Below are 12,697 nucleotides of genomic sequence, written 5' to 3'. Positions count from 1 at the left end.
AAGACCATCTAGACGGTCTCATAGGACCATAGGTAACAAAAGTGAGCTCCAAAAGCCATCTAGATGGTCTCATAAGGCCATAACTAAGCAATGAGACCTTCAAAGACCATCTAGACCAGGGGTTTAGGACAGGGGCCAGGTAAATGACCTTGGAGGGCCGCATCCGGCCCCCGGGCCTTAGTTTGGGGACCCCTGTTCCTAATGTTCAGGTGGAATCTCCCTTCTTTCAAATGACAGAAAATGAGATTCCATTGAATATTCGGAATAACTTCTTGACCATAAGAGCTGTTCAACAGGGGAACTCTCTGCCTCTTGAGTCTGGTTGAGGCTCCTTTTTTAGAATTATAGAATAGAGTTGGAAGGGACTGCATGGGCCATTGAGTCCCATGCCAGGCAGGAAATGCACCATCAAAGCACCCCTGACAGATGGCCATCCAGCTTCCACTGGACTCCGAGGCACAGAGTTCTACTGCTGAATACGTCTTCTTACAATCAATAACTTCTTTCTAATGTTCAAAGGAATCTCCCGTATTGTTGTGCTATACTAGACTTTTAATACACATCCCAGAAACACTAAACTTGGCAGCACAACCCCTCCTCCATGCCTCTACATTCATACAACAAAAAGAAAAGAAAAATAAAGTCCTAATTAGAGGGGGAGGAATAATTGTTTGTTTCCAATTGCTGCCAGTTAGAAGGCTAAGCTCCGCCCACTTTTTATTTCATGTCAAAAGCATTGCATAAATAAATACATTTTAAAATGATGAAAAAAAGAAAATCACAAGCACCTAAATAGTTTTAGCCCACTTGGTCTCCAAGCCACCCACTCAGCCCAGGGGTCAGGCAGAGCTAGGCCTCAGGCCCCTTCCACACTGCCTATAAAATACAGATTATCTGATTTTAACTGGATTATATGGCAGTGTAGACTCAAGGCCCTTCCACACAGCTATATAACCCATTTATAATGGACTTAATGTCAGGGGAAAACCTTTACCCTTTACCTTAACTACCACCAATTCCTCAATACTTTATTTCCCATACCATCATACTTCGCCACAGCAACGCATGGCCAGGCACAGCTAGTTATTATTATAAATTATTATACTATTATTATTTTAATAGTTTGAGGACCCAGCGATACCCGGGTTTTTTGAAAAAGGCATGATTTGTCTTTGAATGTTATGTATTCTGTTTGGAGTGGGTGAACTACAATTCCCAGAATCGTGGGTCAATCCTCCCCAAACCCTGCCAGTATTTAAAGTTGGCCATTTTGGGTTTGTGTACCAAGTGTGGTCCAGATCAGTTGTTGGCTAGGTTCAGTGCTCTTTGGATGCGGGTGAACTACAACTCCCAGAATCAAGGCCCATTCCCACAAACCCCTTCAGTTGGTCATGCGGCTTCTCTGTGCAAAGTTTGGTACCGATCCATTGTCGGTGTGGGCCAGTTTCTCTGGATGCAGGTGAACTATAACTCCCTTTTCCCCAAACTTGTCTAACATGTTCCATTGGTTATGGGCCCTAACTATGATTCTGGGATTTGCAAAACATTTTCACAGAAACAATAGAGGCCCATCGAGAGAGGAAAGGAAGTTCAGACATTAAAGAAGGGAAAACAAGGAATGCTTCTCCCAGGCCGTTCCCAAGAAAACTCTCCGATGTGTCGTCCAGATAAAGGGGCCGTTTCCATTTCCAAACATCCGGTCCCAGCAACCCAGGAGGCCCGCCCTTCCCTCCGACCAGCCATCCTCCTGTCTGCAAAGACACAATTCCTCCCCGGAGAAGAGGTTTGGGAGGATTCCCCTTTCAGGACTGAATGCAGAAATAGGAATTGAGCACATGTGCTGATGGCTTGGTAATGCCTCAAAATGCAGTGACCTGTCAATTTGTAAGGAATCGAAGGGGGGCATTCTGGGCTACACAGGTTTTTAATGAATATTAAACTGCTTTTTTGAAAAAAAGCAATATGAAAAATAATGAAGACAAACTCCATAAAAGTTAGTTTCTGTACATCTTGAGGTGCCGTGAAAGGAACCAAGGCCAAGCAAGCGAGTCCTAAATAAAAGGAGAGATGCAGTTGCCTTTCCAGTCTCTTTGGAACAGGGCACAACTTGCAGGGTGGATTTGGGCAAGAAAACGTCCAGCTAGAGGAACATCCGCAAACTTTCCAAGGCCCCATTTCCCTATCTGATATAGTGTCTGTGGGGCTGTGGCTTTTAATGGCAGAGACAGGCATGTTCCCACAAGCACAGAGATGCCAGTCCCAAAGCATCGTCTCAAAGAAAGGCGCTTAGCGATGCCAACGCTGGCTCATGAGACACATGACCAAAGGGCACTCTTGAGAATCGCAGACGCACGGATGCACTCGTAATGCTCATTGCCCAAATGCTTCAGTTGCAAGTAAACAAGACCCTTCTTTTAACTGTGATGTCCAGAAATTACACAGGGAAGCCAATCTGTTATACTCATGTCAGAAGTTGGCGATAAATATATCAAGTCTGTCCTCCCGCTCCTCTCCATGGCCTCCTGTCTTCTCTCTTTCTTTTGAAAACCCTAGAAGCGAGGGGAGGGTGCTGGTTTCGAATGACTGAAACCATGGAAATTGGCGCCACATCCCAGAGATGCATGGCAAAAAGGAAAGAACATGCACCAGCACCTCTCAGTGTGTGCATGCAAGAAACCTTCCCTGGGGATACAGTGTGGGAACCAAGTCCATCCTTGACCGCACTTGTCTCGTTTTGTGGTTTGCAAACCCTGCCTCTCAAAAACCACAGTGATATCCTTTCAGGGATCACATTTCCGTCCCGCAGACAGACTCATGTGTTGGAAAGGATTCTAATGAGACTGGGAAGTTCAATGGAAAGGGATGCAGTGCTTGGGTTGTCAAGGCTGGCTGAAGTGGTTGCAAGTTCCCAAGTTGGGAACGACGAGAGGGATGCAAGGAGGGCACAGTCTGAGCAGCCAGCATGCAAATCCCGTCAGGGCCTGCTGCTCTTTCCTTTCCCGAATCCACTTACGTTGCGCCCACTTGAAGGACTTCTGAGTGTGATTTTCCCCCTCACCATTGAATGAAAGGGCGCCTGGAGGTTGGTGACGGCCCTCCTGTCTGCTCAGGGCAGGCAAGGGGCCACGGGGTAAGCAGCGGCCTCGGTGGCGGTGTGCTGGGCGCTGTGCTCCTGCAGCAGGCCCAAGTCCAGGAAGCGCTCCCCGCACCACATGCATTTGTAGTGCTGCTCCCGGGTGTGGACGCCGTGGTGCTTGTTGAGGTGCTCGCGCTGCTTAAAGGCCTTCTCGCAAGAGGGGCACTTGTAGGGCTTCTCCCCGGTGTGGACCCGCCGGTGGCGCTGCAGGTCCGAGGCGTACTTGAAGCGCTTCTGGCAGTCAGGGCACTTGAGGGGCCGCTCGCGGGCCGGGTCGCAGCGGTGCTGGACGAACTCGGAGGAGGAGAAGAAGCGCCGCTCGCAGAGGGTGCAGCGGAGGGGCTTCTCGGCGCAGTGGGAGGTCAGCTGGTGCTTCTGGAGGGCCGAGGCGCGCTTGTAGGCCTTGCTGCAGGCGGCACACTTGAAGGGCCGCTCAGCGCTCTGGACACAGCGGTGGCGCAGCAGCTCCGAGGACTGGCTGAAGCCCTTCTGGCAGGCGTTGCACTTGAAGAGATTCTCAATGCCGTGGACGTGCTGGTGGTAGAGCAGGTGGGCCGGTTGCACAAAGCCCTTCTCACACAGGGAGCACTTGAAGGGCCCCGTCTGCAGCTCCGGCTCCCCGGAGGGAGTGGCGGCGGCAGCGGCTGCAACAGCAGCGACACCGACCCCAGCAACGCCGGCCACCCCTCCCATGGCCACCAGCGCCTTGTGGGTGCGGCGGTGGCGCATGAGGGCGTACTGCTGCTTGAAACTCATCTGGCAGAGGTCGCACTGGAAGGGCCGCTCGGTGCTGTGGGTGCGCTCGTGCTGGCGCAGGTCGGAGGGCCGGCGGAAGGCCTTGGGGCAGGCCCCGCAGCGGAAGGGCCGCTCCCCGCTGGGGGTGCAGGGGTGCTGGAGCAGCTCCGAGGACTCCTTGAAGTGGAGCTCGCAGACGTTGCAGCGGAAGAGGTGGGCCTCGCCCGAGTGGGCGTACATGTGCCGCACCAGGTGGGAGCGGTGCTTGAAGGCCTTCTCGCAGACGGAGCACTTGTAGGGCCGCTCGGCACTGTGGGTGCGCTTGTGGTGCACCAGGTGGGACGACTGGCTGAAGCTCTTCTCGCACAGGCTGCACTTGTAGGGCTTCTCCCCGGTGTGCACCCGCTCGTGCCGCGACAGCTCCGAGAGGTGCTTGAAGGGCTTCTGGCAGATGGAGCAGCTGTAGGGCTTCTCGGCTGCAGCAATGGGGCCCCGGTTGAGCGACGCCGGCTGCTGTGGTGGGGCCGGCTCATCGGGGGCTGAGGCTGCGGTGGCAGCCGCCGCCTTGTAAGTCTTCTCACAGATGGAGCACTTGACGGCAGTGGCGCCGTTGTGGACGTTGTGGTGCTGGGCCAGTGAGGTGAGCAGGGAGAAGCCCATCTTGCAAACACCACAGACGAAGGGCTTCTGCTCCACCTGCAGGCACTGGTGCTCCAGAAGGTCGGTGGCCTGGTGGAAGATCTTCAGGCACTGGGTGCACTGGAAGGAGCGGTCGTGTCCCCCAGCTAGGCACTGGTGCTCCTGAGGGTTGGAGAGGTGCCCCAAGTCGTGCCCGCAGACCCCGCACTTGGGGGAGGGCTCTCCTCCGCCTCCGCCAGTCGGGAGGGGAGGGTGGTGCTGCAGGCCGCTGGGCTCCGTCTGGAGCAGGATGCCGTAGACGGCGCAGCCCAGGGTGTTCTCCGCCACGGCGTTCGAGGGGATGGGGTGCTCCGGCAGGGCGGCCGCTCCAGCATGGTGAGGGGGCGGCTGCGGGGGAGGTTGCTGCTGCTGTGGAGGAGGCTGCTGTGGCGGCTGCTGCCAGCTCTCCGACATGCCGGGGAAGAGGAACCGGGGTTTCCACAACAAGGGCTTCAGCTTCCCAGCGGAGGCACAGCAACGAGGAGGGAGATCTGGCCGCCCAGCGATCAACGACCTCAAGCTCCCGGCACCAAGGAGTGCGACTCCTTTCTACACATCAAACGGGGAGCGACGTCAGTTTGCAGGACATACTGCACAAACCCAGTGAAGGCCCTTCTTCACCTCAGTCCACAGCACACATCAAGGAAGAGGAACTGCAAGAAAAGGGAGAGAAGCTGGATGAGACCCCTTTGGTGTTGCTAAAGAATATGCTCTCGCTTTATGATCAGTTGCTCTGTCTTCCCAAATTCATAGTTAGAACCAGTTGCAAGGTGGTATGTTTCCAAGGAAGAGAAGCAAGGCAGGTAAGGGCCACCTCAGGTGCTTGATCCAGGTGGGTTTTCCTTGCAGGACCTTTTATTGACAATGCCTTGTTGTGGGACGGATCAGGCATGGGCAAACTTCGGCCCTTCCTCCAGGTGTTTTGTTGGACTCCAAGTTCCACCATTCCTAATAGCCAGTAGGCTGTTAGGAATTGTGGGAGTTGAAGTCCAAAATTTTATTTATTTATTTCCATCATTTCTATCCTGCCCTGGAGGGCTGAGGTTTCCACTGTTAGGAATTGTGGGAGTTGAAGTCCAAAACAACTGGAGGGCTAGAGTTTGCCAGTGCTTGATCTAGATGAACACTTCCCTCTTGCATTCAGGCATTCATATGTGACAAATGACTCACTTTACAAATATTTGTGTCCTGAAAGGCTGGGAGTTCTATATATATACACACACATACACATAGCTGTAACAAATGAACAGACCAAAGAAGTTAAGTCAAATAATCAAGGGTTGTATCTTCAGTTTTGACAACTAGAGCCACTGTGTCCACCCCTCCCGGTCCCTCAAATCCACTCATTTCTACCAAAATATTTAGCAACTGTTTACAGCCTGGCACATTAAACTATTCCAGCTAACTCATCAGCCACCAGCCTTGAAATGTGTGGCTACCCAAAACTCCATCCTGGAAGAACTGTCACTGGAATTCCCTTCTATGCTCTGAATACTTTTCCAAACCTGCGGTTTGAACAGTTAAATGCAACTTCTGTTAAAGTGAAATATTAGAGGTAAGTATCTTTGCCATTGTTGATCATTTATCATAAGAAAAGGAAGCTGTTTAGCTAACTTTTGATGGGTGTGAGACATGAATAGGCAACCTTTTATCGGCTGGTTCTCCTGCTTATTGTCACTTTCCACATAAAAAAAACTAGGGAAGGGGGAGCATTTAGCATTGCTGCTTGAAAGCGACAGGTGCCCTTTGCCAGGTAACCACATAAAGCGGACTTCCTCAAAATGGCCAGGTAGCCTTCCGACACTTGCTTTAGACATAATGGTCATATAATGCCCAGAGGGTTTATGATGGCCTACATCTCCAGGATAAGGACAAAGGAGGGCATATAATAAGCATACTAAGACGATAAAGAGGGAGCAATATGCTTCACTCCTGGGGAGAGCAGATTTTTCTGAGCTTATTAATGAACCGGCTCTGAAACCTCCCCATCCCTGAAAGAACTGTGAGATGTCTCAGTCTCTGCAACATTTCTATAAAATAAAATATAGATAACACAAACATAAACTATAATATGAATATTTGTATCATCTCAAATGAAGACCTGACTCTTCCAGGCCTAACCAGTCAATGCTAACTTATGCATTTTAGCCCACACTTTATTGGAGTGGTCGTGCCTGCATGTGGCTATATGCATATGTGTTGTGTTTTATCTCCCTGTTTTCACTCAGTTGTACCCCACATCAAGGATAATAAATTTATTACTATTTTATCATTAAAAAGGAAACACAGATTATACACACGTTATACAATATTCCACCTTAGCTGCCTGATTCAAGAACTTTTAGTGATGCACAGGGAAGGGCCCATTTGTGCCACTGACCTCTTTGTTGGACTGCCAGGTATGGTTCAATTCTTGAAGAAACCTACCTGTTTCCTGACTATTATTCAGCTGGACCAACACTTTTCTCCTCCCCCCTTTCCTCTGGGTTTCTAAGGGTCCCCTGTCTCTCATGCTCAACTAAGAGTGTTTATTCCCTATTTAAAAAGTATGCACCTCCAATGAGATTAGAGCAGAGGATCCTCGAACTATGAGCAGGATCTAGCTCACCAAGGTCACTTAAACGGCCACTGCCCTAAAATTTAGATTTGACGGTACCATAGCCACCCACTTGTGCCCCACCACCATCCTCTCCTTGCCTCCTTAATTCTCCTTTCCTCTATCTATCCTGAAAATGGAGGGAATCCTTTTCACCCTATTCTTGCCGTCTCTAAAACAGATGGAGGAAAGAAGGGGAGAAAGAAAGAACAAAAGAAAGGAGGTAGGAAAAAAGAAGGAAAGAGAAAAGGAAGAATGGCAAGTAGGAAACAGAGAAGGAGGGAAAAGAAGAAAGGGAGACTCCCGTTGATATATAATAATAATACGCTATTATAATTGTATATTATATATTACATTTAATATTACTACTAATACTGCAGTACTGTATAGTGGTATAGTGCAATATCTATATATATAAAAGAGTGATGGCATCACGGCGACCAACAAAACAACAAAACTACAGGCCCCCCAACCTCGAAATTTGACAACACAACCCATCATCCACGGCTCTTGGTTGATACAACAAAAAGAAAAGAAAAATAAAGTCCTAATTAGAGAGAGAGAGGAATAATTGCTTTTATCCAATTGCTGCCAGTTAGAAGGCTAAGCTCCTCCAACTTGGTCTCCTAGCAACCCAATAAAAAATAATAAAAAACACTAAAAAATAATTAAAAACACTAAAAAATTAATACAATAAAATACCATAATAACAAAAAAAATAACTAAAAATTATACAAGAAAATAAAATATAACAAATAAAAAGATAACATACAATAAAATTAATTAAAAAATACAAATAACGTCAAATAAAAATTACACAACAATTTTTAACCAATACCACCACCACCACTTTGCCACAGCAACGCGTGGCCGGGCACAGCTAGTAGTAATATATAATGCTTATATTGTGCTATGCTAATAATATAATATATTGTATGTACATATAACTTGTATGCCGCCCTGAGTCCCCTTCGGGGTGAGAAGGGCGGGATATAAATGCTGCAAATAAATAAATAGTTTATTTATTGTTACATAGTGTTATTGATCTGCCTCTCCTTGTGGCTGGAGGCACAAAAGGGTTAAAACAAGAGAGATCAAGCAAGGCATTCTTGAAAGACACAGAACAAAATGCAATTCAATACATGGCAATTGTACCTTTAAATAATAATAATACAGTAGAGTCTCACTAATCCAAGCTAAACGGGCCGGCAGAAGCTTGGATAAGCGAATATCTTGGATTATAAGGACTGATCAAGGAAAAGCCTATTAAACATCAAATTAGGTTATGATTTTACAAATTAAGCACCAAAACTTCATGTTATACAACAAATTTGACAGAAAAAGTAGTTAAATACGCAGTGATGTTATGTTGTAATTACTGTATTTATGAATTTAGCACCAAAATATCACGATATATTGAAAACATTGACTACAAAAATGGCTTGGATAATCCAGAAGCTTGGATAAGTGAGACTCTGCTATAATAATAAGAATTAAATCTCCTCTCAATGAGGTTTCCAACCACGAATTTATGGGGGAACAGGTCCCAAAACCACGCAGAAGTTGCTACCCCGTGTAACGTCGGGAACAAACCCGTATATTCTCTCCCAGGCCTGGCTTGGAAAGAAAGGGAGGCCGCCTTTTGTTTATTAGGCCCCTAAGGAGGGCAAGAGAGAGGGAAGGAAGAAAGGAAGCAACGGGGAATCCTTTCCCCGAGGAAAGCCCACCTTGACCGGTTGCGGCCTAGTCGTCTCCGCCAATCCCCGGCCTCGCGTAGCCGCCTCGCCGAGCTGGGCGCAGGGAAAGCGGGGAAGAGGGAAAAGAGAGGGGGCCTTTCTTCAGCTACGGCGCCCGAGAAGCGAAACTCTGGCCGAGGGCGGAGGAGGAGGGGGGAGGAAAAGGGGCGGCGCCCAGGAAGAGAGCGACGTCCCCTCTTGGACGCTGCGGGGAACTGCACGCAGGACGCAGCGCACGCAGCGGCGGTTTCCCCTTCCTTTTGCCCGGACTACAGCTCCCGGCATGCCTCACGACAGGCCTCCATGCTAAGCAATGCCGGGAAATGTAGTCTAAAGGTTAAAAAAAAGAGGAGCGACATTTCCGAGCTCCCTGGAAAGAGAGGCTGTTGAGGAAAGAGAAGGAATGCGGTTCGGCCCTGCTTTGGCTCTCATGGCTCGACATTATGGCATCCTGGGAGATGTAGTTTGGGTAGGACTTGCAAAACTACGACTCCCATACTTCTATCCTTCAGTTTGGGAGGCCTTGCAAAACTACAATTCCCATGATGCCATAGGACTGAGTTTGCTGTTTGCGGAGGCTTTGCAAAACTACAACTCCCATGATGCCCTAGGACTGAGTTTGCAGTTTGCAAAAGCCCTGCAAAACTACAACTCCCATGATGCCCTAGGACTGAGTTTGCAGTTTGTGAAGGCCCTGCAAAACTACAACTCCCATGATGCCCTAGGACTGAGTTTGCAGTTTGCAAAAGCCCTGCAAAACTACAACTCCCATGATGCCCTAGGACTGAGTTTGCAGTTTGCGAAGGCCCTGCAAAACTACAACTCCCATGATGCCCTAGGACTGAGTTTGCAGTTTGCAAAAGCCCTGCAAAACTACAACTCCCATGATGCCCTAGGACTGAGTTTGCAGTTTGTGAAGGCCCTGCAAAACTACAACTCCCATGATGCCCTAGGACTGAGTTTGCAGTTTGTGAAGGCCCTGCAAAACTACAACTCCCATGATGCCATAGCACTGAGTTTGCAGTTTGCGAAGGCCCTGCAAAACTACAACTCCCATGATGCCATAGCACTGAGTTTGCAGTTTGCGAAGGCCCTGCAAAACTACAACTCCCATGATGCCATAGCACTGAGTTTGCAGTTTGCGAAGGCCCTGCAAAACTACAACTCCCATGATGCCATAGCACTGAGTTTGCAGTTTGCGAAGGCCCTGCAAAACTACAACTCCCATGATGCCATAGCACTGAGTTTGCAGTTTGCGAAGGCCCTGCAAAACTACAACTCCCATGATGCCCTAGGACTGAGTTTGCAGTTTGTGAAGGCCCTGCAAAACTACAACTCCCATGATGCCCTAGGACTGAGTTTGCAGTTTGTGAAGGCCCTGCAAAACTACAACTCCCATGATGCCCTAGGACTGAGTTTGCAGTTTGTGAAGGCCCTGCAAAACTACAACTCCCATGATGCCATAGCACTGAGTTTGCAGTTTGCGAAGGCCCTGCAAAACTACAACTCCCATGATGCCATAGCACTGAGTTTGCAGTTTGCGAAGGCCCTGCAAAACTACAACTCCCATGATGCCATAGCACTGAGTTTGCAGTTTGCGAAGGCCCTGCAAAACTACAACTCCCATGATGCCATAGCACTGAGTTTGCAGTTTGCGAAGGCCCTGCAAAACTACAACTCCCATGATGCCATAGCACTGAGTTTGCAGTTTGCGAAGGCCCTGCAAAACTACAACTCCCATGATGCCCTAGGACTGAGTTTGCAGTTTGTGAAGGCCCTGCAAAACTACAACTCCCATGATGCCCTAGGACTGAGTTTGCAGTTTGTGAAGGCCCTGCAAAACTACAACTCCCATGATGCCATAGCACTGAGTTTGCAGTTTGCGAAGGCCCTGCAAAACTACAACTCCCATGATGCCATAGCACTGAGTTTGCAGTTTGCGAAGGCCCTGCAAAACTACAACTCCCATGATGCCCTAGGACTGAGTTTGCAGTTTGTGAAGGCCCTGCAAAACTACAACTCCCATGATGCCCTAGGACTGAGTTTGCAGTTTGTGAAGGCCCTGCAAAACTACAACTCCCATGATGCCATAGCACTGAGTTTGCAGTTTGCGAAGGCCCTGCAAAACTACAACTCCCATGATGCCATAGCACTGAGTTTGCAGTTTGCGAAGGCCCTGCAAAACTACAACTCCCATGATGCCATAGCACTGAGTTTGCAGTTTGCGAAGGCCCTGCAAAACTACAACTCCCATGATGCCATAGGACTGAGTTTGCAGAGGCCTTGCAAAACTACAACTCCCATGATCCCATAGCAGTGAGTTTGCAGTTTATCTGGGATAAACTATTATGATCAAATAAGAAAACAATATCATTAACCTATAAAAATTATTAGAGTGGCACACTGAAACTGAAGAAATAAAATGTATGATCAAAAGGGCGAAAAATATTGGGCGGCTGATTAAATTAAAAGAATGGGAAATGATTTGGACAAAAAAATTGAAATACACCTATGCTTCGGACTTGAAAGAAAATTGGTTGAAAATGTTCCACCGGTGGTACTTAACCCCCCAAAAACTAGGTAAAATGTACAAAAATTCTAGCAATAAATGCTGGCAATGTAAAACTCAGGTGGGCACATATTACCATACATGGTGGACATGTGATTGGACCCCAAAATTTTGGGAAATAATTCATGAACACAAAAGATTTTCAACATAAAAATTCCCATGAAATCAGAGTATTACCTGTTAGGAATAACAGACACAGGGACCAATTGTGATTTAAATAATGATATTTTATTTACAGTAGAGCAATCCAGATTATCTGCTCTGAACTGCATTATATGGTAATGTAGACTGTAAAATGTATTGGACTAATATACATGAAAAAACTCAAGAAATAGTAAAAATCAAATTCCATTTAGAGCCAGAAATGTATTTATTAGGTTTAACAAATACCAAATTAAATTATAATCAAGATAAAAAAAAATTCATATGAGTACAGCAGCAAGACTAGTTTTGGTCAAAGTTTGGAAAGAAAGGAAGATACCATCCATTGGCGAATGGATTTTGAAAATGCTTGACCTAAAACAGATGGACTTTTGACACAAAAATTAAGAGATGGAAAAAAGAAAACTGACTGGTCAGGCTTCAAAGACTTCGCATTTTTATATCGCCATTTGTTCAGTTTTTTTTTCTTTTTTATATAAATACTAGCTGTGCCCGGCCACGCGTTGCTGTGGCAAAGTGGTGGTGGTATTGGTTAAAAATTGTTGTGTAATTTTTATTTGACATTATTTGCATTTTTAAATTAATTTTATTGTAAGTTATATTTTATTTATTATATTTTATTATTTTCTTGTATTATTTTTAGTTATTTTCTGTTATTATAGTATTTTATTGTATTAATTTTTAGTGTTTATTATTATTATTTTTTGGGTTGCTAGGAGACCAAGTTGGAGGAGCTTAGCCTTCTAACTGGCAGCAATTGGATAAAAGCAATTATTCCTCTCCCTCTAATTAGGACTTTATTTTTCTTTTCTTTTTGTTGTATCAACCTAGAGCCGTGGATGATGGGTTGTGTTGTCAAATTTCGAGGTTGGGGGGCCTGTAGTTTTGTTGTTTTGTGGGTTGCCGTGATGCCATCACTCTTTTATATATATAGATGGACATTTTAGCTTTGTTTTCGGTTTTTTCTCTCTCCCTTTTTGATCCTTTTTAAATCTCAGTTTTCCCACTTTCTATACAATCAAATGTTCTCACTCTTTCGATGTTAATTTACTCTATCTTATAAGGTAAAACTTCAATAATATATA

General features: G+C 46.8%; 1 protein-coding gene across 1 annotated transcript; it reads right to left on the bottom strand.

Annotated features, from left to right (window-relative positions):
• Positions 1-685: 685 nt before the first annotated feature.
• znf319 (zinc finger protein 319) lies at positions 686-9,119 on the bottom strand. Its single transcript, XM_008121239.3, has 2 exons — positions 8,873-9,119; positions 686-5,202 (listed from the first exon to the last, which is right to left on the bottom strand). Exon 2 carries the CDS (start codon positions 4,961-4,963, stop codon positions 3,107-3,109), a length of 1,857 nt encoding a protein of 618 aa, XP_008119446.2. The 5' UTR covers positions 4,964-5,202; positions 8,873-9,119; the 3' UTR covers positions 686-3,106.
• Between the last annotated feature and the right edge of the window lie 3,578 nt (positions 9,120-12,697).

Source organism: Anolis carolinensis, unplaced genomic scaffold, assembly GCF_035594765.1.
Source record: "Anolis carolinensis isolate JA03-04 unplaced genomic scaffold, rAnoCar3.1.pri scaffold_9, whole genome shotgun sequence".
Classification (NCBI taxonomy): Eukaryota; Metazoa; Chordata; class Lepidosauria; order Squamata; family Dactyloidae; genus Anolis; species Anolis carolinensis.
Note: the sequence above shows the minus strand (reverse complement) of the source record. Positions and strands in the feature narration are given on the sequence as shown.

Excerpts from the sequence above, each read along its gene's own strand:
- znf319 (XM_008121239.3), bottom strand. The coding sequence starts at position 4,963 with ATGTCGGAGAGCTGGCAGCAGCCGCCACAGCAGCCTCCTCCACAGCAG.